Source organism: Eschrichtius robustus, chromosome 16, assembly GCF_028021215.1.
Source record: "Eschrichtius robustus isolate mEscRob2 chromosome 16, mEscRob2.pri, whole genome shotgun sequence".
Taxonomy (NCBI): domain Eukaryota; kingdom Metazoa; phylum Chordata; class Mammalia; order Artiodactyla; family Eschrichtiidae; genus Eschrichtius; species Eschrichtius robustus.
Genome location: NC_090839.1, coordinates 23,385,921 through 23,408,387, shown reverse-complemented (window position 1 = coordinate 23,408,387; position 22,467 = coordinate 23,385,921). Strand labels below are relative to the sequence as shown.

Genomic DNA, 22,467 nt, shown 5'->3' with positions numbered 1-22,467 from the left:
TCCATTCCAGACCCTATATCCAACATCCATTCTGTACACCAGGGCTAGATTAATCTTCCTTAAATATACATTTGGAGTATTGATTCTGCTACTTCCTCACTGGGTACAACTGGCAAGTATCTTCCCCTCAGTAGCCCTCAGTTTCTTTGCTTATAAAAATGAAGGAATTGGACCATAAGATGGTAATTATCTAGCACACCTACTGCCACCTCCCCATTCCAACATTCAGGGCAGACATTACTGATTATAGCCTTCCTTCTGGCTGAATTCAGATATGACCTCAAAATCTATTAATTAATCAGTCTGGACACACAAGATATAACCTAGCTAACATCCTAGAAAGTATGTTTAATAGTTTCTCCTCCATTGTAGAGATGGGAAAATTGAGGCCCAAAGAGGTGAGAGAGTCTGTATATTTCTTAAGGGCTCCATCTGCCCATCCCGTGTCCTGAGTGAGACGGGAGCAGGAGGGTGGGCCGAGCTGAGGCCCCACAGACTCCAGCTCTGCAACTGAGCCGACCGCCAAGCACCCCATCCCTCCCCAGTGGGCACAGCCGGCCCCTGATGCCTGCTTTTGCCCTGACAGGTACGGGAGGCAGATCTGAGCGACCAGTATGAGGCAGCCTGCGAGTCGGCCTGCAGTGAAGCAGAGTCGACCACGGCGGAGGCTCTAGACTTGCCGCTGCCCAGCTACTTCCGCTCCCGCAGCCACAGCTACCTGCGCGCCATCCAGGCGGGCTGCTCGCAGGAGGAGGACAGTGTTTCCCTGCAGTCCCTTTCCCCCCCTCCCAGCACCGGCAGCCTCAGCAATAGTCGCACGCTTCCGAGTGAGTACCGAGACGGGGGACCCCTGGGACCGTTCCTGGTGGACCAGAGGTGGGGAGGAATCCATGCTTGGTGAGCCAGGATTGGAGGGATGGCTAGCAAAAGCAGGAGGCCTTGGGGCCGAACTTCCCACCGACTGGTGAACTGGAGCTCAAATGGCAGCAGCGGGGTGGGGGTGGGGCGGGGGGTGCTGTCACAGAGGCAGATGTCAACACTGGGGGTGGGGTGAGGGGGTCGTGAGGGCTGGAGATTGTGAGATACTTGGTTGCCCCTGGCTCTCTAGACCCTGGCTCTTACTGAAGCCCTACTTACCTGTTTGGATTAGTTCAGGTAGGCAAACCTGTGGGGAGGGTGGGCCCCTGCAGGGAAGAGGATGGGATCTGCATTGAGCCTTCTCAAAGGGGTGGGTTTGCAGGTTTCTCTCATATTCACAGTCAGAGACAACCTATCCTTCCTGATACTTGTTCTAAGTTCTCTGACAATAACCCAGGCACGATCAGAGAGAACGGGGACCCTGTGTCCCAGAGCAAGCCATGACCATCAAGACCCAGGAAGATCATAGCACAATTTCTGGCTTAGTAGAGAGAACTTTGATCTCACTCTGACTAGAGAGTTTTCCTCCCTGAGCCTCAGTTTCCCCAGGTATAAACTGAGGCATAAGCCAGACCCCAGAGAGCTCTCAGGGGAGATGAAATAAGGCTGTGCCTGGAGAGGTTTAGGTGGGCCCTTGCACATGGTAGGAGCTGACAAGTGTAGCTCTTATTACTGGTTCTCAGACTTGACTCTGAGCCTCCTGACAATCAAAGGCATTGGGGCTGGATTATTGTAGGAAAAGACACATGTTTCAAGTGCTCAGTTGGTGTTTGATATAAATAAATGAGCCTGAATCTTATGGATATTCTATACACAAGAAACCAGCTTATTGACTGAATGAACTGCAAAGGCAGGGGGCAGAGCAAGAAACCACTTTGTTTCACTATTGCCTTTCAAATCGTGGCTGATATCTGGGCAGATCCCCGAGCTTTTCCAGTCATTTTTAGACCTTAAGGAACAGTCTCATTTTCAGGTATTGAGAGTCTGGTCTCATTTCAAAACATCAGTCTCATCTACTTCAGACCTCATGCACCTGCAGCTAGGGCCTGACTGGGCTCAGAAGCCCACAGTGGGGAGCTGGGCGTGGTTGTCAGTGTCTTCTCTGTTCCTTGTTCATCAGTGGCAATTTCTGGTTCCTCCAGTGGGAGGGGAAGGTCGCTAGTGCAGATGTTGTCTGGCATCAGGAGTATCTGTGTGACAGATGCCACTTGCTAGCTCTTTCTCTTAGGTGGTGCTTTCAGAGTTTCTCCTATCCTGCAGGGCCCTTGTGGTGTCTTCTTTCCTAGCATGGGCAACCCCCCTCCAGGCCACTGCTGCTTATTCTGCCTCAGTTTCTCCAACCAGTGGTCCCCCTCCTCCATACTCAGCCTCTTTTTGCCAAGGGACCTGGCCCTGCCAGGCAGGCATCTTGGGCAGACTCCTCTGATGACAACTCCAGCCCTACTGTCTCCCTCAGCTCCCACTTAACCCATGTGAAAATGAGGCCTGTGCCTTGCAGAACTCTGAAAGTATAGGCTTGTCTGCTACAGCCTTCCTTCTAGACCTGCTGTCACAGCTAAGCCTGCCAGCCTCTCCACGTTAGAAGTCTCCAAAGCAGGTGTCGGGGTCCAGTTTCTTTGGCCTCCAAATCCAGGGTATCCCTGCCAGGCTCTCCCAGGCACTCTGTTACAGTCTTATAGGAGTCTCAGGTAAAGGATCAGATTCCCCACATCATCAGGCCCAAGGAAAGTTCTCTAAGCAGGAGGTGGGCCTGGGGAATCAGATAGCATGTCAACAATTTTCTTCAAATAAACCTTCACTCACCAATCTCCCCCGACCCCAATCATTCATGAATGGACTGAAGATGGGTGATGGGCTACATGTCCCAGAGCTGTCTGGGTCCCTGTATTGGTCAGCTATTGCTACAATAGTGCTGCAAAGCAAACAACTACAAAATCAGTGTAATACAACAAGTAACATTTATTTCTTGCTCCCAAGTTTGTGGGTCAGCTGGAATGGCTCTGCTCCACATGTTTCTCACTCTCTTCCTGGGACCAAAGGGTCCTCCTGGGAACAGTGGCTTTAGCAGGGCATGTTCTCATGTTGATGGCAGAAGCACAGAGAGCAAGCCTAACTACACAGGCACATTTCAAGGTCCCTGCTTGCATAATATCTGCTAAAATCTTATTAGTTAGAGGAAGTCATAGCTCAAAAACAAGGGATGGAGAACTATCCTCCCACTGTGTGGACAGAGGAAGGGGTGAAGAACCAGGGTCAGTAATTCAATTTACTGTGGCCCACTTTCTTGGCCACATTTATTTGTGTCCCTCTCACAGAAAATACCCTTATCCCAAAGATCCTGAAAAGTCTCATCCAATCATAACATCAGGATCTCATGGTACACCTGAAACTAATATAATATTATAAATCAACTCTCCTTGAGTAATAAATAAATACATAAATACATGCATACATACATACATAAATTTTTTAAAAAGGAAAAAACATCTCATGATCTGTGTCAGATCTGGATGTGGCTCCTCTTGATCAAGCAACCTAAAATCTAAAATTAAAAAAAAATAGATATCTACCTCCCACCTCCCAACCCCCCCACACACACCCAGCATACACTGGTAAAATAGGGGCAGGATGACTGCAGTCCCCACTCCTGTTCAGAAAGAGGGAGAAGGGGTTCAGAGACTTACTGATCCATGGCCATTCTGAAGTCCTTCTGGGCAGATGTTGGGCAAACACTCTGGGAAAGGGAATGTCTCTTGACTGGGCCCAAGCTCTATGCCCTGGGGTTGATTCCCTAAGCCATGGTTTTCCGTAGCTCTTGGCTCTGCTCTCTGAAAGCCCTTCCTTTTCCATTAGCCTTGTTGGCCATGTCTAAAGAAAGCATTGGAGAATAGGCCTTTGGGCAACCAAAGAGCCTTCTTTGTCTGCTTCCTGCCTGAAGAAAGTTAGGGACCCAGATGTCTTTTTACATCTTGAGTGGTCTCCGTCCTTTGAGCCTAATCTGATCATAGTTTTGGCCACACACCTCCCTCAAACACTTTATGGGTTTTCTATGTATTTGATTCCACTTAACCCCATGTACCAAAAAGCACACCCACAATTATTTTTGAGTCATGTCAGTCTCTCTCAACTCAATTATGATGACTTTGGGTGCATCAGGCTTCTGTGGGGCCATGCTCTTAAGCTTTCTAGAAGCTCTTTTGAGCAGCTGAGAGCATCTACTGAATGGTACCTTATTATTTTAGAGTATTAATAAAAGATGTTGTAACCACATCCTCGATTTGATCTGGCCCACATGCTGTATCTTAAGGCCATGACCTTGGTCTGATCTTTGTCCCCAGGCTGTATATTAATTTGAAACTGATTTACTGGCTGGAGAAGCTGGAGTTGACTGATCTCTTGTCCAACTCAGCAAGTTCTGGGCTCTCTGTATTCCCTCTAAACACTCCCTGTGACACTCCCTGTTTCTTTTATGAATTCCTCTTTCTTCTAAGTCCTTATCAAATTCAGCCCAAAGGAGCCAGCTCTTGCTTTCAACATTTTACCTGGAAACTCTCTTGCCCAAATCCATTGGTTCTCTTCAAGTTACTGTAGATTGACAGTTTTACCAAGCATTTTGTCTCTGCAGAGTATGGGTAACCTTTTTTCAAGCCTCCTCTAACAGTTTGCTCACTGCTCACCACTTGGTCCCAGAGCCAATGCTACAGATTTTTGTTTTTGTTGCTTATACACCCCACTCTTGGTACCAATTTCTGTATCTATCAACTATTATCACAATAATGCCGTGTAACAAACAAGCACATCTAATTTCAGAGGCACACAATAATGCGCATTTGTTCTCATTCATGAGTTTTTTGGTTGGCTGGTTCTGCTCTGCGTGTCCTATATTCTCCTCCTGGAACCAAAGCACACTCCTGGAATCAGTGCCCTAGCCAAGGCATGTACTTCTCATGGTGGTGGCAGAAGTATAAGAGGGCAAATCCCACGGTACAAGCTCATTTCAAGTCTCTGTGTCACACCTATGAACATCTGGTTGGTCAAAGCAAGTCACATGAGCCCAAAGCCAAGGTCCAGGGAAATACACTCAACCTTTTGTGGGAGAAACTGCAGTTACATTGCAAAGGGCATGAACACAGGGAAGGGTTGAGAATTGAGGCCAAAAATTCAATCACGGCCCCTTCAGCACATCCCGTATGAATAATCCAGCATTTCTGGCTTTAAATGTAGGGATGTGGGGCTCCAGTTATTCTCAGTTTGGGGGCTTAAGCCCAAACCAAGATACTCAAGAAAGTACTGGTAGCAACATCTGACACCTACCCAGACATGCGTGCACATATACACCTACTTATGGATATATATAAGGTTCTGTACCCTTAGACCTCTCTCTCTGAAAACATATAAAAACACATGCACACTGATATTCTCACATGCACAAACATACACCTAATCTCTACATACAGTTGCACATGCTCTCACATATGTGTGTGTCTCCTTCAAGGCTCATGCCACCTCCACACCTGTGAGGAGATCATGCCCCTAACAGATTGGAGCCACCAAAAAAATCCCCCCTACCCCGTGTTTCCCCACTCAGCCCTCCCTCCAGGTCTCCATAGTGACCACTACATACTTGCTCCTCTCTCCTCCAACCCCTGATCCCCTCATGCTCGGCAGGTAAACTCACCTGCCTTGCAGGGAAAACCAAAGCCACCAGATTTTTCAGACCTGTGCCCAGAGCTGCAGTTGGTCCCTACAGTAGCTTAGTGCTGGGTTAAGAAAGACACTTAACTGTCATCTATTGGAAAATTATCATGATGCACAATTTTTATTAGAATAAGGTCCTTTACTGCCATCTGCCGCAGATGTGTCATAATAAATATATAATTCGATTATGTCTGTGTTGTGAACAGCACCCCCCTTATACGTGGCACCCTTCATCAGTGTAAAACTTGCACCACCATCCATGGCATTCTGGCCTGTAACCACCTCCCTCCTCACAGACACACCCCACCACCCACAGGTACACCCTCCCTCAGACACTGTCTCCCTGCAGGGGTCACCCCTACTCAGAAGGCTGCCCCCTGTCCTCAGCATATGTCTCCAAGAAGTGAGCAGTCTGGGGCCTGTCCCCCACCTAGGGCTGTTCTGAGCCCCCAGTCGCTGAGGGGCATGAAAGCTCTTTGTCACCCTCACATGGGCACATATGCTCTCAGGCCATATGCCGGCAGGTGGGTGGATGGGGAGGCCACTTACTGAGATGGTGAGAGCCTGGGAGGGGCGGGCCCCTCTGGAGTGGCCCTGGGCAGGGCATGGAGCTGCCCACCACCCCCCACCTGCTGGCTGGGGGCTGGCCAGCTTCCCAGCTGCCGGCACCCCCTCTGTCCCTCCCCTTCTCTGACCCAGATTCCACATTCCAGAAATAGCTCTGGCAGGTGACTGGCAGGCAGGGTCGGCCCCAGCCGGGATGGTGGGGGAAACAGAAGCTTCGCTACATACACATGCCCCTCCCCAGCCAAAGGACCTACCTGGGAGGGCCCACGGGTGTGCCATTACCCCCTCAGTCTGCCCCATCCTGCCCCCTCTCTCTCCACTTCTGAGAAAGAAAAGAAAGAACAGAGAACGCGCTCTGTGCCACTCCTCCCTTCTCTGACGCTGCCCATCCCCCATTAGCGCTCATTCTCCTCTTCTCCCTCCCTTCCTCCATCCCTTTCTTTCAGCTTCCCCTCCCCTCCATCATCTTCGCCTTCTGTCTGCCTGTCTCCCTCAGCCCTGTTTCTCCCCACCAGCCTTTCTCCCTTTCTTTCTTCTCAATTTCTGGCCCTTCTCCCTCCCCAGCCTCCCTTTCTGTGTCTCTCCCACTCCCTCTGAATCACAGGGGAGGCTGTGACAACACCTAGGAGCGGTGGCTGCTGGGTGGTACCTGCCACCTGCCCCTGCCCCGCACCTACCGCATTCCCCGCACCTGCACATGGGTACACGTGTGTACACGTGCACATGTGCACACACGTGGAGTCACTCTCTGACAGTGCTTGGGATAGGTTCCTGGACTGGGAAACACCCTTGCTCCTTGCTCAGGGGACCTGAGTTCTAGTTTCAGCTGTGCTGTGTCACTCTGGGTGGGTCCTGACCCCTCCCTGTGCCTTCAAGTTCTCCATCTATGTTGTGAGGCTTGGGTTTGGGGACCCACAAACACCTCCTATCTGAGTCACAGAATGCTCTGTCCTCCCTTCTTTGTCCCCTCTCCCCTCCCCCAGAACTCTCCCAGTTTCTTCTCTGATTTACTCTGTCCTCCATAGACACAGGAAGGGAGGCTGACAAAATTCCAGTAAGCAGCCAACCTTCCAGGCAGCCTTGTCCCCCAAGCCCTCTCCCAGGCCTAACCCTAACAGTCTCCGGTTATTACACTACAGGCTCCTATCAGGTTGGACACTCCAATCCCCAGAATATCAGGGCTGAGAGGAACCTGAAAGACCATCATGTCCAGAGACGCAAATAGACTTCAACTCACATGTCATCTCTGATCCCTGGAGCTCAGGACTGAGATTGGGTTAAGCAGAGAAATGTGCCACCATCGATTAGTGATGGCTGCTTTGTCCAGGAATGTTGCATTTATCTGACATTCCTTGTTTAGCCCAGTTAACCACACACACACACGCACACGCACACGCACATACACGTTTACAGATTTTTTTTTTTAATTAATTTATTTATTTATTTATTTTTGGCTGTGTTGGGTCTTCGTTTCTGTGCGAGGGCTTTCTCTAGTTGCGGCAAGCGGGGGCCACTCTTCATCGTGGTGCGCGGGGCCTCTCACTATCGCGGCCTCTCTTGTTGCGGAGCACGGGCTCCAGGCACGCAGGCTCAGTAGTTGTGGCTCACGGGCCCAGTTGCTCCGTGGCATGTGGGATCTTCCCAGACCAGGGCTCGAACCCGTGTCCCCTGCATTGGCAGGCGGACTCTCAACCACTGCACCACCAGGGAAGCCTGTTTACAGATATTTTACAAAGAAACTGTAGCCTAGAGGAGGTGAGTGTCAAGTCAGGGTCACCCAGTTAGAAGGTCAAGGAGCTGTTTCCCACCTCGGTCTGCCTGACTTGAGTTCCCCATTATCCTGTGTTGGGGGGGGCCATCCGAGGTCCTGGTAAAGAGATGCAGTGTGGTCACAGGAGTTTCAGGGAGAATTATCTGGCCACATGGGCAGGATGGATTGGAAGCTGTGCAGTGGTCCAGGCAAGGCACAGTGAGGCCTGGGCAGGGGCCATAGAGTCAGAGAGTAACGGGAGGGTCCAGGAGGCCTTCCTAGAGTGAGTGATGAGGAGCCAGAATTCCCACCTCCCGAAATAGGCACCTCTCCACAGAGGGCACTGGGCAGAAGGTGGGCTTCCTCCCACAGTCCCACCCAGCCTTGGACCAGGAAGTTCCTGGTTAACTGAGTCACTCTCCTAAGTCCCATTTTTAGACAGATCCATTGAGCCTTCTGGGGGAAATAGTGATTGGGCTTAAGGACTGGTGGGCAGGCTGGGAACCACAGCTTTGAGATTCTGGTTTTTTTTTAACAAACTTTTTTTTATTTTTGTGGATTATTTTTATTTTTTATTTTTTTATTTTTGGCTGCGTTGGGTCTTCGTTGCTGCACACGGGCTTTCTCTAGTTGCGGCGAGTGGGGGTTACTCTTCGTTGCGGTGCGCAGGCTTCTCATCGAAGTGGCTTCTTTTGTTGTGGAGCACAGGCTATAGGCGCGCAGGCTTCAGTAGTTGTGGCGCACGGGCTTAGTTGCTCCGCATGTGGGATCTTCCCGGACCAGGGATCGAACCCATGTCTCCTGCATTGTCAAGCGGATTCTTAACCACTGCGCCACCAGGGAAGTCCCAGCTTTGAGATTCTTGAACAAGAATAATTCCTTACTCCCTCAGGGGTAGAGAGGTCAGGCCAAAGGAGGAGAGACTAAATGGCTTTAAGTTGAACCTCGGAGGCCCTGAGGCCATGGTTAAGGGCAAGAGCCTTGCAATGAGGCAGCCCTTTCATTGAATAGATGCTTACTGATCACCTCAATGGGCCAGGCTCTGCTCTAGGCACCAGGGACACATCAGTGAACAAAAGGGAAACCTCTGCCTTCATAGAGACTACATACTTTTGGGGGGGGGGGCAGATAGGGGGAGGCAGACACAACAATAAGCATAAATAACTCAAATAAGTATATGGTTTATTGGCAAGTAGTGTAGGGCAAGGAGTACTGGGAGTGCCGGCAGCAGGAGGAGAGGGGTATTGCAGCATAAACAGGGTACCAGGATAGGACTCATTGAGACAGATGTTTGAGCAAGCACTTGAAGGAAGTGAGGGAAGGAGTAGTGCTGGGGAGGTACTCCAGGCAGGGAGAAGAGTGGTACAAAGGCCCTGAGGCAGGAGGGTGCCTAGTGCATTGGAGGGGGAGCAGGACTGGTGTGGTTGGGACGGAGCAAGATAGAGTCAGGCATGTGCTTTGGGGCTTCCTGAATTTTCCTAAGTAATCAATCTAAAGATAAAGACTAAGTGAATGGTATAGGTGTAGCATAGTGACTGTGAGAAAGGCAAAGTAAGCTAATATTTTCGAAGTGCTTAGTACAGTGCCTGGCATCAAAAAAGGCTCAATAGCCCTCAGTTGCTTTTGTTACTATTATACCTTTATGCAAGACAGTGGTATTGGAAAGACTGTATCATCTTCTTGAATAAGATGCTTTTTTTTTTAATTAATTAATTTATTTATATTTTTGGTTGCGTTGGGTCTTCGTTGCCACGCGTGGGCTAGAGAAACCAGTTGTGGGGAGCGGGGTCTACTCTTTGTTGCGGTGTGCGGGCTTCTCATTGTGGTGGCTTCTCTTGTTGTGGAGCATGGGCTCTAGGAGCATGGGCTTCAGTAGATGTGGCACGTGGGCTCAGTAGTTGTTGCACATGGGCGTAGTTGCTCCGCGGCATGTGGGATCTTCCCCAACCAGGGATTGAACCCGTGTCCCCTGCATTGGCAGGCAGAGCGTTAACCACTGCGCCACCGGGGAAGTCCCTTGAGTAAGATTCTTTTCTCCACTTTACATTTGGAAAAGAGATGCACAGAGAAGGGAAGGGACTTGCCTAGGTCACCCAGCAAGGCAGGTAGGGGAGCAGAAGCTGGATCTGCAGGTAGGTGCGGATGAGGGATGAGACCCCAAGGACCAGGACTGTGAGTAGGGGGACTCGCAGGGGAGAAGTGGGGAACTGGGAAGGCCATGAGCCGTCAAGGGAGTGACTTATGAATTTAGGCAGCTCCTACTGCACTTGGCTCTCCAAGCCATCCTGGATGTGATGGTTTTTACTGGAGGAAACGAAGGCTTAGGAGGTTGAATGAGTATCTTGTCCAAGGTCACACAGCCCTCGGGAGGCTGAGCAGGGATTCTAACCCAACCTGGAGGACCTCAGATGAGCACAGCAAAGCGAGGATGGAGTAGAGGGGACAACTAGAAACACTTAGGACGTACAGTCGATAGCACCTGGGGGGCTAATTTGACCACACAGAGATGAGAAGACCACCTCAGACTGCTTGCTCTGAGCCTCAGTTTCCCCCGGGAACAGCGAGGTGTCGCCACGATAAACTAGTGCACAGTCTCCTGGCCCCTCTCTCGTCAGGGAGCAAGCGTCTGGTTCCAGCTGGAACCGGTTTGGTGGGGGCGGCTGGAGGGGCGGAGTCCCCCGTGCTTAGGCATGCGCGTGCTGACGTGGGCACGCGCTCCCTCTCGGGGTCGGGCGGCCTGGGCGTGGGCTGGACTGAGCGCCCTGCGCGCTTGCGCACCCGCCCCTCCGCGCGCGCGCTACGGCCACGTGCCGAGAGGGCTGCGCGCGCCCCCGCCCGTCCCGGGAGTCCCGAGCGACGCGCGCGCGCGTGACGCGGGGGGCGGGGCGGGGCGGGGCCGGCGCGGGGCTTTAACCCAGAGGCCCCGCCTCTCGGGCGTACAAAACCGGAGCCTCGGGCCGGGCCGCGTGAGGGAGGAGGGTGAGTGCCCGCCGCTGGCCGCAGCTGCCGCCAGCCCGTCCGTCACTTCGTCGGTCTGTCCGGTCCACGTCGTCGTCGCCGCCTCCTCAGCCCGGACGCCTGGGGCCCGCCCAGCGCCGCCCGGAGCAGCCGCGGCCCCGCGAGGAGACGGGCGCCGCCCCCGCCCGGCCCTGCCCTGCCCTGCCCCCGCCCTCCTCCCCTTCTGTCCGTCCGTCCGTCCGTCCCCCCGCCCGCTCGCGCTTCCGTCCTTCTGTCCGGCCACCAGCCCTCGGGCCCGTAGCCCCGTTCCGCCTGCTTTGTCTCTCCCTGGCTCGCTGTCTCTTTGTCTCTGCCCTCGCGCTGCCTCCCAGCCCCTCCCTCGCTCCCCGATCTCGGGTCCCCCTCAAGGCGCTCGTCTCATCCCTCAGAGCCTCCCCCCTCTGAGCGCCCCTCATCTTTGGGGGTCCTTTTTTCAGAACACCTTCCACACTCCCCCAAGGCTCTCCTCTGAGCTTCCCGCACATCCCTTGAGGGTCCTCCCTTCCATCTGTCCCCCCAAATCCCGGGGGTCTTGCCTCCTCTTAGCCCTCACTTCTTCAGGGTTTTCCCTCTTTTGATGTCCCCCGTATACGCTGATACCTTCTAGATCCCTTGGGGTCTCTCCTTGGGACCCCCAAAGCTCCCCAGCTCCCAGACTTCAGCGCCCCTCCCTGCCTTCCCTTGGTTTGTCCGCTGTCGCTGTCTCTCCTTGTTCTCTCTCGGGCCTCCGCGCTCCTCATTCCTCTGGGTCGGGGCCCCCTGCTTTGCTCTCCCTGCCTCTCTCTGCCCCCGTATCTGTCTTGCTGGTGTCACCACTCGATGTCTCTTGCGATGCAGACCCCCTTTTAAGGCTACTCCTTTGCCAGGGCTCTTGCCGCGCCCCCTTGCTTTCTCTGCCCCGGTCCCCTGTCTCCCCTTCTCTCTGCTCCTGTGTCTCTCCCTCTCCCCTTTTCTGTCTTTGCCGGTCTCTGGGTCTCTGACCCCCATCCGGCCCTCATGGCTTTGTGTCTGGAGCTCTTGAAGCAATGTGAGTGGTGGGGTGTCCGGGTCTGGCTGGAGTCCGCCCGCAGGCTGGCCGCGGCCGAGGCTCCATGGGGTTGGCGCTGGGGCGAGGGCTGGCGCTGGGGCGAGGGCTGGCGCTGGGGCAGGAGGCTCTGGGGCCTCCCCACAAAGGGGGCAAGGAGGGAGGGGCCAGACTGTCTGGCAGAGGTGGGAGTGGGGAGCCTTCCTGCTCTGAGGCTTCTGCTTTAGTTGCTTGTGTGTGTGGACGGTGCCACGGGCTGGGCATCCCTGCCCGCTTGGCCCTGCATGGCCTGGCATTTTGTGATTGCTTGTGGGCAGGCCTGGGCTATTTTGGAGCCAGCAGGATGTGATATCACTTGGGCGTTTATTTAGACGCGATTGGGGGTGGGGACTGCGTTCTTGCCAACTTGAGTAATCAAATTTTGCAGGGGGGGTGCGGCCTCCTAGGCAGCTGGGCTGTGTGGTGTGTGGCCAGAACTTTGCAAGAACCAGGGTCTGTGCTGCCTTGGTCTTGCTGAGACTGTCAATCAGGGTGAGGGGAGAGAGGGGTTGTTCTTAACCTGACCACCCTTGAGGATTAGGTTTGGTGGTCTAAGACCTCTGCGGCCAGCCTCAAGCTGTGTGACCTTGAATGAGACCTTCAACCTTTCCAAGTCTCAGTTTCTCCATCTGTAAAAAGGGAATAATTATGCCAGCCTCACAGGGTTGTCATGACAATCAAATGAAACATCTGTAAAGACACTTCGGGAACTGTCAGCCTGTCTTTAAACTGAGCCCCACAGAGGGAAAGCAGCTTGCCCGGGGCACACAGGCTAGTTCATGGCAGAGTTGGGACAGGGATCCAGGCCTGGGACTCCCCAGCCCAGAGTTCTTTACCCCCCCTCCCACTCCATTGCCACCTGGTTGTTCAGAAATGCACCTGCCCTTCCAATAGGGCAGGGGGCAGGCTGCCCCTTTTTATGCCCCCATTCCTGGTTGCTCTTTGCCAGGTAGTAAAGATAGGTGGGTGTGCCCAGCTGGATGTCTGTGCTGGAGACAGTTGGATTTTCCGTGTTCTATCCCATTGTTGTTTAAGGGTGGGCCCTGCTTGGCCAGTGGCACTTAGGAATAAAGTCTGTCAGTTTGTGGCTGTGAGCCCCACCTGCTTTTCCAGCTTCCCGTAGAGTGGGGGAACAAAGGCCCCAGCTGAGAGATGCTCCACAGACAGCTGGGGTCTGCTGTCAAGGAGCCTCCGATGTCCCAGAACTTTGGAGCAGGAGATAAGATCAGCTACTGTAGCCCCCTCGTCTTACAGACGGGGTCTAGAGAGACCAGGGACCCACAGAGGATTTCAGCCAGGACTCCTGTGTCCTCTGCCATAGCACTGCCTCTGAGGAGGTCGCTGTCTGGCTGGTGTCACCTGCCCACTGGTGTATAATGACAATTTCCAACATCCGTTGACCTTTTACTGTGGGCCCTGAGCTTGACACGCTACACAGACTACTTGCAGCGGGGAGGAGAAAGGGTTTGGTCTCTGGCCTGAAAGTGGAGGGAATCAGGGTTGTGGTCCCCACATCTCACCTCTCAGGGAGGCTGCTTTCGCCTGGGCTTCAGCTTCCTTATCTGTAAAGTGGGAATGATAATCCTTGTCCTAAGGCTGATTCTGAAATCATGGAATCCCTAAAGAAATTCTGTGAGGCAGAATGCCAAGGTTCTATTCTCGGCTCTGATGCTAAGATGCTGTGTGACTTCAGACAAGTGTCTTCCTCTGTCTGTATTTTTCCTTTGAAAAAATGAGGAAGCTGGTTGTTGTGCTCTCTTAGGTGCTTCCAGCCCTGACATTTGAGGATTTTAAGGTAACTGAAACGCCACCTATTTGCACCTACATCTCATCTTACCTGTTAAAAGTGTGCTTGATCACAAAATAAGAGGCAGAATGTGTTGAGCGCTGCCAGATGTGTGCTGATAATGTGCTGTGGGGTTTCATCGGAGAGAGATCTTGTCTGGGCAAAGGGATCAAAAAGGCTTCCAGAAGGAGGCAGTGCTTGAGGTGGGCCCCTATACCAGACATGTTCTGCCTCTTATACAGACTGTTCCAGAGAAGGAGTGCGGGTTTTCGGGCGGCAGACACCTGGTCTTAGTTGGTCCGCATCACTCGCTGCCTGTGTAATCTTGGGCTAGTTACTTTCTATGAGCTTCAGTTTCCTCCTCTGCACGCAAGGTAATCATATTTACACTGCAGGGTTGTGGTGAGGATTAAGTGAGATTCTACATTAAAAAATACCTAGTACACAGTAGGCGTTTAATAAATGTGAACTTTCACCTCCAGATAATATCTGGATCCCTTTTTGCTTTGTGGGAACAAGACAGAGGCCCAGCCTCTCCCTCTACCCACAGTGGCTGGGGTTCAGGTAGCAAGGAAAGCACCGCCTGGCTGTTCTAATATGTAACCGCAGTGATCCTCTAACCTCTCGCTTGCTGTGTGGGACATTGTGTAATCTGCCAGGCTCTTTCCTTTCCATTGTTCCTCACAACAGTCCTGGGAGGAAGTCAGAAGCCAGTGGAGTTCTCCCTGTTTCACGGGTGAATGAAGAAGAGGGGCCCAGGGAGGGCTTGCTTGACTTGTCTCCCCCCTGCAACCCACAGCGTTGCTCCAAATTTATTGCTGCTGCCCGGTAGCCTACCGCTCGGGCTGCCTTCTCTGGATCTGGCGTCTGTTCTGCAAGGAGGGTTTGTTTGGCATTTCCCCAGCCTCTGAGCTCATCTCAGATTTAAATGGGACTAGCTTGAGGTTGGATGGGGACTGAGTCACCACCTTCCCTGGCTTTCTCGTCCTGAGCAGCAGCCAGACACACCCAGGGGGCTACTGCCGTAGACCTGCTGGTTGTAGACCCTGCACACAGCAGGCTCTCCTCCCAGAAGCTCGGATGGCTCAGGAATGTCTCTCTCTGGGCTCTCAGGGGAAGGCGGCAGTGGTGGCTCCATATGTATTTCCTCACCTCAGGGATCTGAAAGCACAAGCCACACTGAGCTGTTGTTGCCTGGCCTCTCCTGCTCCAAGCCTTTATTTGTGCTGTGCCCTCCCCCGTGGTGCTGTCTCTTCCCTTTGAGGCCCACATTGTCAAATGCCACCTCTTCCAGGAAGTCTCTGATTGCTGCCTCTGGAGTCAGACTGTGAATTCGGTCCCAGGTCCATACTTGCTGAAAGTGTGACCTTGGAGATCACTTTACCTCTCTGTGCCTCAGTTTCCTCATATATAAAAATTAGGCTCCTCATCTTTACAAAGTTCAGGTTCCTGAGCTCTATCCCCGAAGATTCTCATTTGGCAGGTCTGGGGGCAGGAATCAGCTTTTTAAACCAGCCCTCTGGAGGAGTCTGATGCTGAAAGCCTGTGGGCCGCACTCTGGGTAAAGCTGAACTGAGAGTTTCTCGGGTTGGTGTCACAGTTTGGCTTGTCCCTACTGTGTGACCTTGGATTGATTGACTTTCTGCGCCTCAGTTTTCTTCCGTGTCAGACTGGGATGGAAATGCCTTCCTCACAGGTTGCTCTGAGGGTGCAAACTCGTGTCGTAAATGCTCCTCAAGAAATGGGAACTTGTCGGCTACACTGCCGTTCACAGGGTGTCGGGGACTGTGCTAAGCACTTTCTGGCATTATCCCAGTGCATTATTGCAACAATCCTGTGATACAGGTCCCAATATTATCCCCATTTTCCAGGTGAGGAGACTGGCCCCTCATCATGGTCTTTGTTTCAGGCAGGATTGGTTGTTTCCAGAAGCAGATTACCCTTCCCCTGCTCAGTCCCGGCAGCAGACACTGTCAGACCTGGCCAGGGTGAGGACTGTGGAATTGAACATCTGGGCAGGAATGCAATCCAGTCGTCAGCAGGAATTTAATGAGGTTATCGAGGTGTGCGGTGTGAGTGCCTCTCAGGTTCCCAGGTTTCCCAGTCCTGGCTGTGGCTGCCTCGCCTCCCTCAGCCTGTGTTGGAATCAGCTGGTTCCTCACCCACCCACTCTTGGGAATCAGGGCTACCTTAAAGACAAATGAAATCCATATTCTAGAGCTAAAAGATTATTGTTTCTTGTCTCACTATAAGAAGCGTGCTAAGGGAGGAAAAGGGACAGGAATGTGCCTCGGATCCCAGAACGAGACCATGTCAGGGCCAGGTGAGAGCCATAGCACTGTCTCCCCACCCAGGTCTCCCTCATTTCTCTGTCCCTGGCCTGGGTCACCCTGGGGAGAGCTGGTGCATGGAGGTCTGGTTTGGCCAGTGAATAGGACAAAAGCAAGAAAAGTGGTCCCAAGTGGTTGGAGCTGGACTTGGCTCAGCCTGGAGCTGAATTGGGCTTGGAAAACACTTTCTGACCAGGGGCCTGCCCTCCCAGTCCTGGGCCAGGCTCCGAGAGGATGGGAGAGACCAGACAGACAGGGCCTCTGCCCCTGGGAACTTAGGATCTGACAAGGGAGACAAGGCCTACAATTATGGGAGACTGTGTGACAGTCTGTAATTAAGCATCTGCTGAAGGAAAGCATCGTCTGAGAAGGAAGAAGTGAGCATGAGCCAGAGGAAACAAGAGCCCTCGTGAAGGGGGCTGGATTCGCAGAGACCGACATTGGGGCTGACGTTCCTGGGAATGGTTTCTGCAGAGGCACAGGTGTGGGGGCTAGACAGCGTAAGTGCGTATTATGGAAACAGTGAGTAGACTAGTTTTGCTGATGCATCAGGGCTCTGGGAGGCGCCAGGAGATTGTAGGCAGCATTGAACATGAGCTGAAGAGCAGAGGCTTTGGAGAGCCATGGAAGGTTTTAGAGCCGGGATGGCACAGCTGGAGGATTTTTTCAAGATGAGTCAGGCTGGGTGAATTGGAATGAATGAAAGTGACAACAGGGAGGAGCTTTGCAGGCAACTCGGAGAAGGGAGAGGGCAGGGTTCGGGTGGAGCCCGTGCGAGTGGGAAGGGCCAGTTGGGGTAGCAGAGGATGTTGTGTTCCCTGAGGAGAGCCTGACCGGGGGGCCTGATGGGCCAGCGGGAAAGATGTTGGGTGTTGCTACTTGGAGCAGGAAGTAACAGTCTGAGCACGTTGCTCGCACACCTGCTCTATGCCAGGCTCTGTGCCAGGGCCTCCACAGATGCTCTCATGAAATCCTTACAGCAAGCTCAAGGCAGGCGGACTTAACCATCCCCATTTTACAGATAAGGAACATGTGGCTCAGACCCAAAGCTGACTGCAAATGCTGGCTCTTCCCACAGTTCAGCTCTGCTTCTTGGAAAGGAACCTCCTACTGTTAGGATCCCAGGAATCTGAGCCTTCTTGCCCCTTGAATTGGGGGCACCTAATACATCCGCTAAAGGCCAGAACCCCCTACTTTCTAAAGACCTGGAAGATTGGGGCTGGGTACCAGCTCAGAATTTCTTCAAGGTGGGGGAGTCAGGGAATTGAGGGGCCTTCACATCAGCAGTTTTACTCGCCAGGCTGTGAGCAGCCTCCAGAGCTGGGCCTCGTGTGTGTCTGTTGCAACAGTGGGCATGTCCATGACGGGGCCCACTGGGATTCTCAGCCCGCCCCCACCGGAGAGGGTGGGCCCTGGCCCAGCCACAGAGGCAGGGAGGGACTTGTCCGAGGTGCTCGCGGCACAGGAGAGCCAGGTGATGAAGGTGATGAAGCCTATTTCCCAGGCTGCAGCCAGGGATGGCCACTGGGCAGAGGGAAGGGGAAGGGGACTGGTGCTTAAGAGCGGCTAGCAGGGGAGGCAGCAATGGTTGGCGGCGGTGTGCAGCTAGGAAACTGGTGGCCAGTCATTCTCCGTGTGCCGCCCTGAGCAGGGCCTTGTCCTGGGGTTGTGAGGCCACGTGGCAGGCACAGCCTCTGTGTTCCGCTCACCCCACTCCTCCCTTGTCTCCAATAAACACCCCCAGGATCCTTCTGCCAGTCTGCTTTGGCAAATTCATACCAAAATCAGGACAAAGGTTTTGATGGGGACTTTTGTGCTCCTTTGTAACAGACACAGCCTGAGAAATGTTCGGATGTTGGAACAGTGAACTAGACTGACCTGTGCTGTCCCTTTCAATTGTAGTTATTCACTTGATTAATACGTTACCATTTGCCAGGTGCTTTCTTGTAAATGTGATCATTCTCATATGTATTCATGCTTTTCATTTCGTTTTTAGCACATTGTTTCTGGATCCTTAATGTTTGTGTAGCCTGTTTTTTAATTTCAAAGCACTTACATCTACTTTATCTCGGTAGGTTCTTATACAACCCTAAGAGGTCATTGCTATTCTTGTCATCGTCATTTTCCAGAAAGTGACTTGCCCACGGTCACTCTGGGCTTCACTGGCTGAGCTGTTGTTCACTTATTCAACAAATATTTATTAAGTGCCTGCTGTGTGCCAGGCGATGAGCTGGCCCTGAGGATACAGTGGCAAGCGGAGCCGTCTTAGAGACTTAGCTTCTGACCTCCCGGAGTCCACAGAATCATCAGGGTCTAGCCAGGATCCACCCTAGCGCTCCTGACACCACCACCCCTGGGCTCTTTCCACTGCAGACCCCTGGAGTTTGGGCCTGAGGCTTAGATCTAGACTGTTGTAGCCTGTGAGCCTTCAGCCTGGAGCATCATGGTAAAGCAAGCCAAGGCAACAAGTCTCTGCAAACTGAACTTCAGAAGTGACAGAAGAGGTCTTCGGTAATGACTTAATTATTAACGAGAAGGTGAGGAAGGGCATCTCTACAGAAGGCCATCTGCTCCTCCCCAGGGGGGAGGAAGTCGCCCAAGGGCTGCTGTACCTAAGATCCTGGCCTGAATTTTCTGCAGCCTCCAAATATTTGATTACAGTCTGCACAGGTGTGGAGCCCTGTGGGCATGTGCTAAGCTGGGGACCCTCCTTGCCTCCTTTAATATTAAATGAGATGAAATAAAGGCATATCTTAGGTTATCAGTCTGGAAAGGACTCTCCCAGCCCCCTCAATTCCCATGAGTGGGAACCAAGTATTGGGGGGGACAGGATCCCATATTGAGAGAGACATTATTCTTCCCCTTCCCCTGTCTTACCAGCCTGACTTAATTTCCCCAGTCCTTCCTGTAGGAACCCTCTCCTCTCAGCTGTACCTACTGAGCATTCAAAGCCCTCTTGAAATCCTTCTTATGCCGTAAGGCCAGGTTTTCCTGAGTCTTCCCTGCTACTTTCTGCCCTACCCAGAGGCCTGTGGTGTCCAGGCTGCCTCCATCTACTGTCAGAGGCTGACCACCTGTTCTGCAAGGCTAGACCAGCAGCCCTTGAGGAGACTTCAAAATCCAGGTGTCTGGGCCCTGCCTCCAGAGAGTCCAATGCCTGAGACCCAGAGGGAAGCTTCTTTGGGTACATTTTGCTGGAGTTATTTTTTTATGTGCAAAAATTATGCTTTTATTGAGAAAGCAATACATGTATGTGGTTAAACATTTCAAACTTTGTAGGGAAAAAAAGGGTCCAGTGAAAAATTAGTCTCTCTCCCACCTAGGCTCCTAGATAATGACTGTGAACAGTCTTGATGTTTCCTTCCAGAAATACTCTGCATACACAGGCAGCTGTGTCAGTACATCCCTTTTTATTACCTACTGCCTGCTGTTCTGTACCTTGTCTTCTTCACACAAGGCTGTCTCTGTTGTCGGTATTCCCTATGGGCACACGCATGGCTGTGTGAGCAGTCCATTGACGGATGGACCACCCATTGTTTGTCCAGTCCTCTGCTCAGGGATATTTAGGTCGTTCCCAGCCTTGCTGCTACGAGCAGCGCTGCAGCCAGCACCCTTCCCCACCTGGCTGTATACATGTGGGCAAGCATCACTGTGGGAGCCATTCCTTCCTGCAAGTGAAATTGCTCTTTTGAAGAATCTGTGCACCTAAAAGTTTGTTACCTTCTTTTGCATTCTGAAAATCTATATATATATTTTTAACATCTTTATTGGAGTATAATTGCTTTACAATGGTGTGTTAGTTTCTGCTTTATAACAAAGTGAATCAGCTATACATATACATATATCCCCATATCTCTTCCCTCTTGCATCTCCCTCCCTCCCACCCTCCTTACCCCACCCCTCTAGGTGGTCACAAAGCACGGAGCTGATCTCCCTGTGCTATGCAGCTGCTTCCCACTAGCTAGCTATTTTACATTTGGTAGTGTATATGTGTCCACGCCACTCTCTCACTTTGTCCCAGCTTACCCTTCCCCCTCCCTGTGTCCTCAAGTCCATTCTCTACGTCTGCATCTTTATTCCTGTCCTGCCCCTAGGTTCTGAAGAACCATTTTTTTTTTTTTTTTTTTTTTAGTTTCCATATATATGTGTTAGCATACGGTATTTGTTTTTCTCTTTCTGACTTCACTCTGTATGACAGATTCTAGGTCCATCCACCTCACTACAAATAACTCAATTTCGTTTCTTTTTATGGCTGAGTAATATTCCATTGTATATATGTGCCACATCTTCTTTATCCATTCATCTGTCAATGGACACTTAGGTTGCTTCCATGTCCTGGCTATTGTAAATAGAGCTGCAGTGAACATTGTGGTACATGACTCTTTTTGAATTATGGTTTTCTCAGGGTATATGCCCAGTAGTGGGATTGCTGGGTCGTATGGTAGTTGTATTTTTAGTTTTTTAAGGAACCTCCATACTGTTCTCCATAGTGGCTGTATCAGTTTACATTCCCACCAACAGTGCAAGAGGGTTCCCTTTTCTCCACACCCTCTCCAGCATTTATTGTTTGTAGATTTTTTGATGATGGCCATTCTGACTGGTGTGAGGTGATACCTCATTGTAGTTTTGATTTGCATTTCTCTAATGATTAGTGACATTGAGCATCCTTTCATGTGTTTCTTGGCAATCTGTATATCTTCTTTGGAGAAATGTCTATTTAGGTCTTCTGCCCATTTTTGGATTGGGTTGTTCTTTTGATATTGAGCTGCATGAGCTGCTTGTAAATTTTGGAGATTAATCCTTTGTCAGTTGCTTCATTTGCAAATATTTTCTCCCATTCTGAGGGCTGTCGTTTTGTCTTGTTTGTGGTTTCCTTTGCTGTGCAAAAGCTTTTATGTTTCATTAGGTCCCATTTGTTTATTTTTGTTTTTATTTCCATTTCTCTAGGAGGTGGGTCAAAAAGGATCTTGCTGTGATTTATGTCATGGAGTGTTCTGCCTATGTTTTCCTCTAAGAATTTAATAGTGTCTGGCCTTACATTTAGGTCTTTAATCCATTTTGAGTTTATTTTTGTGTATGGTGTTAGGGAGTGTTCTAATTTCATTCTTTTACATGTAGCTGTCCAGTTTTCCCAGCACCACTTATTGAAGAGGCTGTGTTTTCTCCATTGTATATTCTTGCCTCCTTTGTCAAAAATGAGGTGTATATTTTTTTTTTCAGGGCTACTGAATTTTTTTTTTTAATTTTTAAAAAATTGTATTTATTTATTTTTGGCTGCGTTGGGTCTTCATTGCTGCACAAGGGCTTTTCTCTAGTTGTGGCGAGCGGGGACTACTCTTCGTTGCAGTGCGTGGGCTTCTCATTGCAGTGGCTTCTCTTGTTGCAGAGCACTGGCTCTAGGCGCACGGGCTTTAGTAGTTGTGGCACACGGGCTCAGTAGTTTTGGCTCACGGGCTCTAGAGCGAAGGCTCAGTAGTTGTGGCGCACGGGCTTAGTTGCTCCGCGGCATGTGGGATCCTCCCAGACCAGGGCTCGAACCCGCGTCCCGTGCACTGGCAGGCAGACTCTCAACCACTGCGCCACCAGGGAAGCCCGGCAGGCGGATTCTTAACCACTGTGCCACCAGGGAAGCCCAAGGTGTATATATTTTTAAAAGCACCTTGCCCCCACCCCTGGATTCAAGTTCCTTTCCTTGGTTAAGTACTAACGGTTCTAATCCAGCTGAGAGAGGGGAAGGAGGCTGGCCGGTCTTCACTCAGAAGCCCTCAGCCAATGAGATCACTCCAGAGTAGGGTGCAGATGGGAGGAAGTGAGGAATGAAGGGAAGAAATGGGCTGGAGGGACATCAGGAGTGGAGCCAGGACTGGGGGGAGGGGATTCTGTTACAGGTACCTGGGGACCTGTTTGTGACTTGGTCTCCAGGGAGGGATGCCTCCCCCCCCCACACACACATACACTGTGTCCTCCTTCCTGTGCTTCTTTGGTGTGTGCTGCACCTGCTTGGCAACGGCTGGGCCATTGAGCTCATTCATCCAGCAAATATTTACTGAGCTCCTGAATCCAGTGCTGGCTTGGCCACAATGTCCCTGTGCCTTTCCGAGCCTCAGTTTTCCTCATCTGAGAGGTGGGGAGGCTCATCCCTGCCTCTCTCATGTCACCAGCCTAGAGGGGAGATATGGTAAACCAGCCAGTGGGAAAACACCGTAAAACAGATTACAGTGGTCTTAGCTAGACTGTGCCAGGCACCCTGGGGTCAGCAGAGAGTGAAGTTTGGACCAGTCCCGGGTGGGATGCTGTCTTAGTCCTGGGTCTTAGCAGATGGCCTGGTCGGCCCTCAGGCGGGGAGTTTTCAGGCAGC

The 22,467-nt window shown here is 51.7% G+C and overlaps 1 protein-coding gene across 5 annotated transcripts in view; it reads left to right on the top strand.

The window, feature by feature from the left end:
* Positions 1-22,467, top strand: part of DLGAP4 (DLG associated protein 4) — an 84,644-nt gene that overhangs the window by 12,143 nt on the left and 50,034 nt on the right. For 4 of the 5 annotated variants that reach the window (XM_068565454.1, XM_068565453.1, XM_068565455.1 and 1 more), the window contains one exon: positions 587-827. In XM_068565454.1, the coding sequence (XP_068421555.1) occupies positions 587-827 (241 nt within the window). Of the gene's footprint in view, positions 1-586; positions 828-10,933; positions 11,958-22,467 lie in introns of those variants that run through there. The other variant, XM_068565456.1, reaches the window with a different exon arrangement.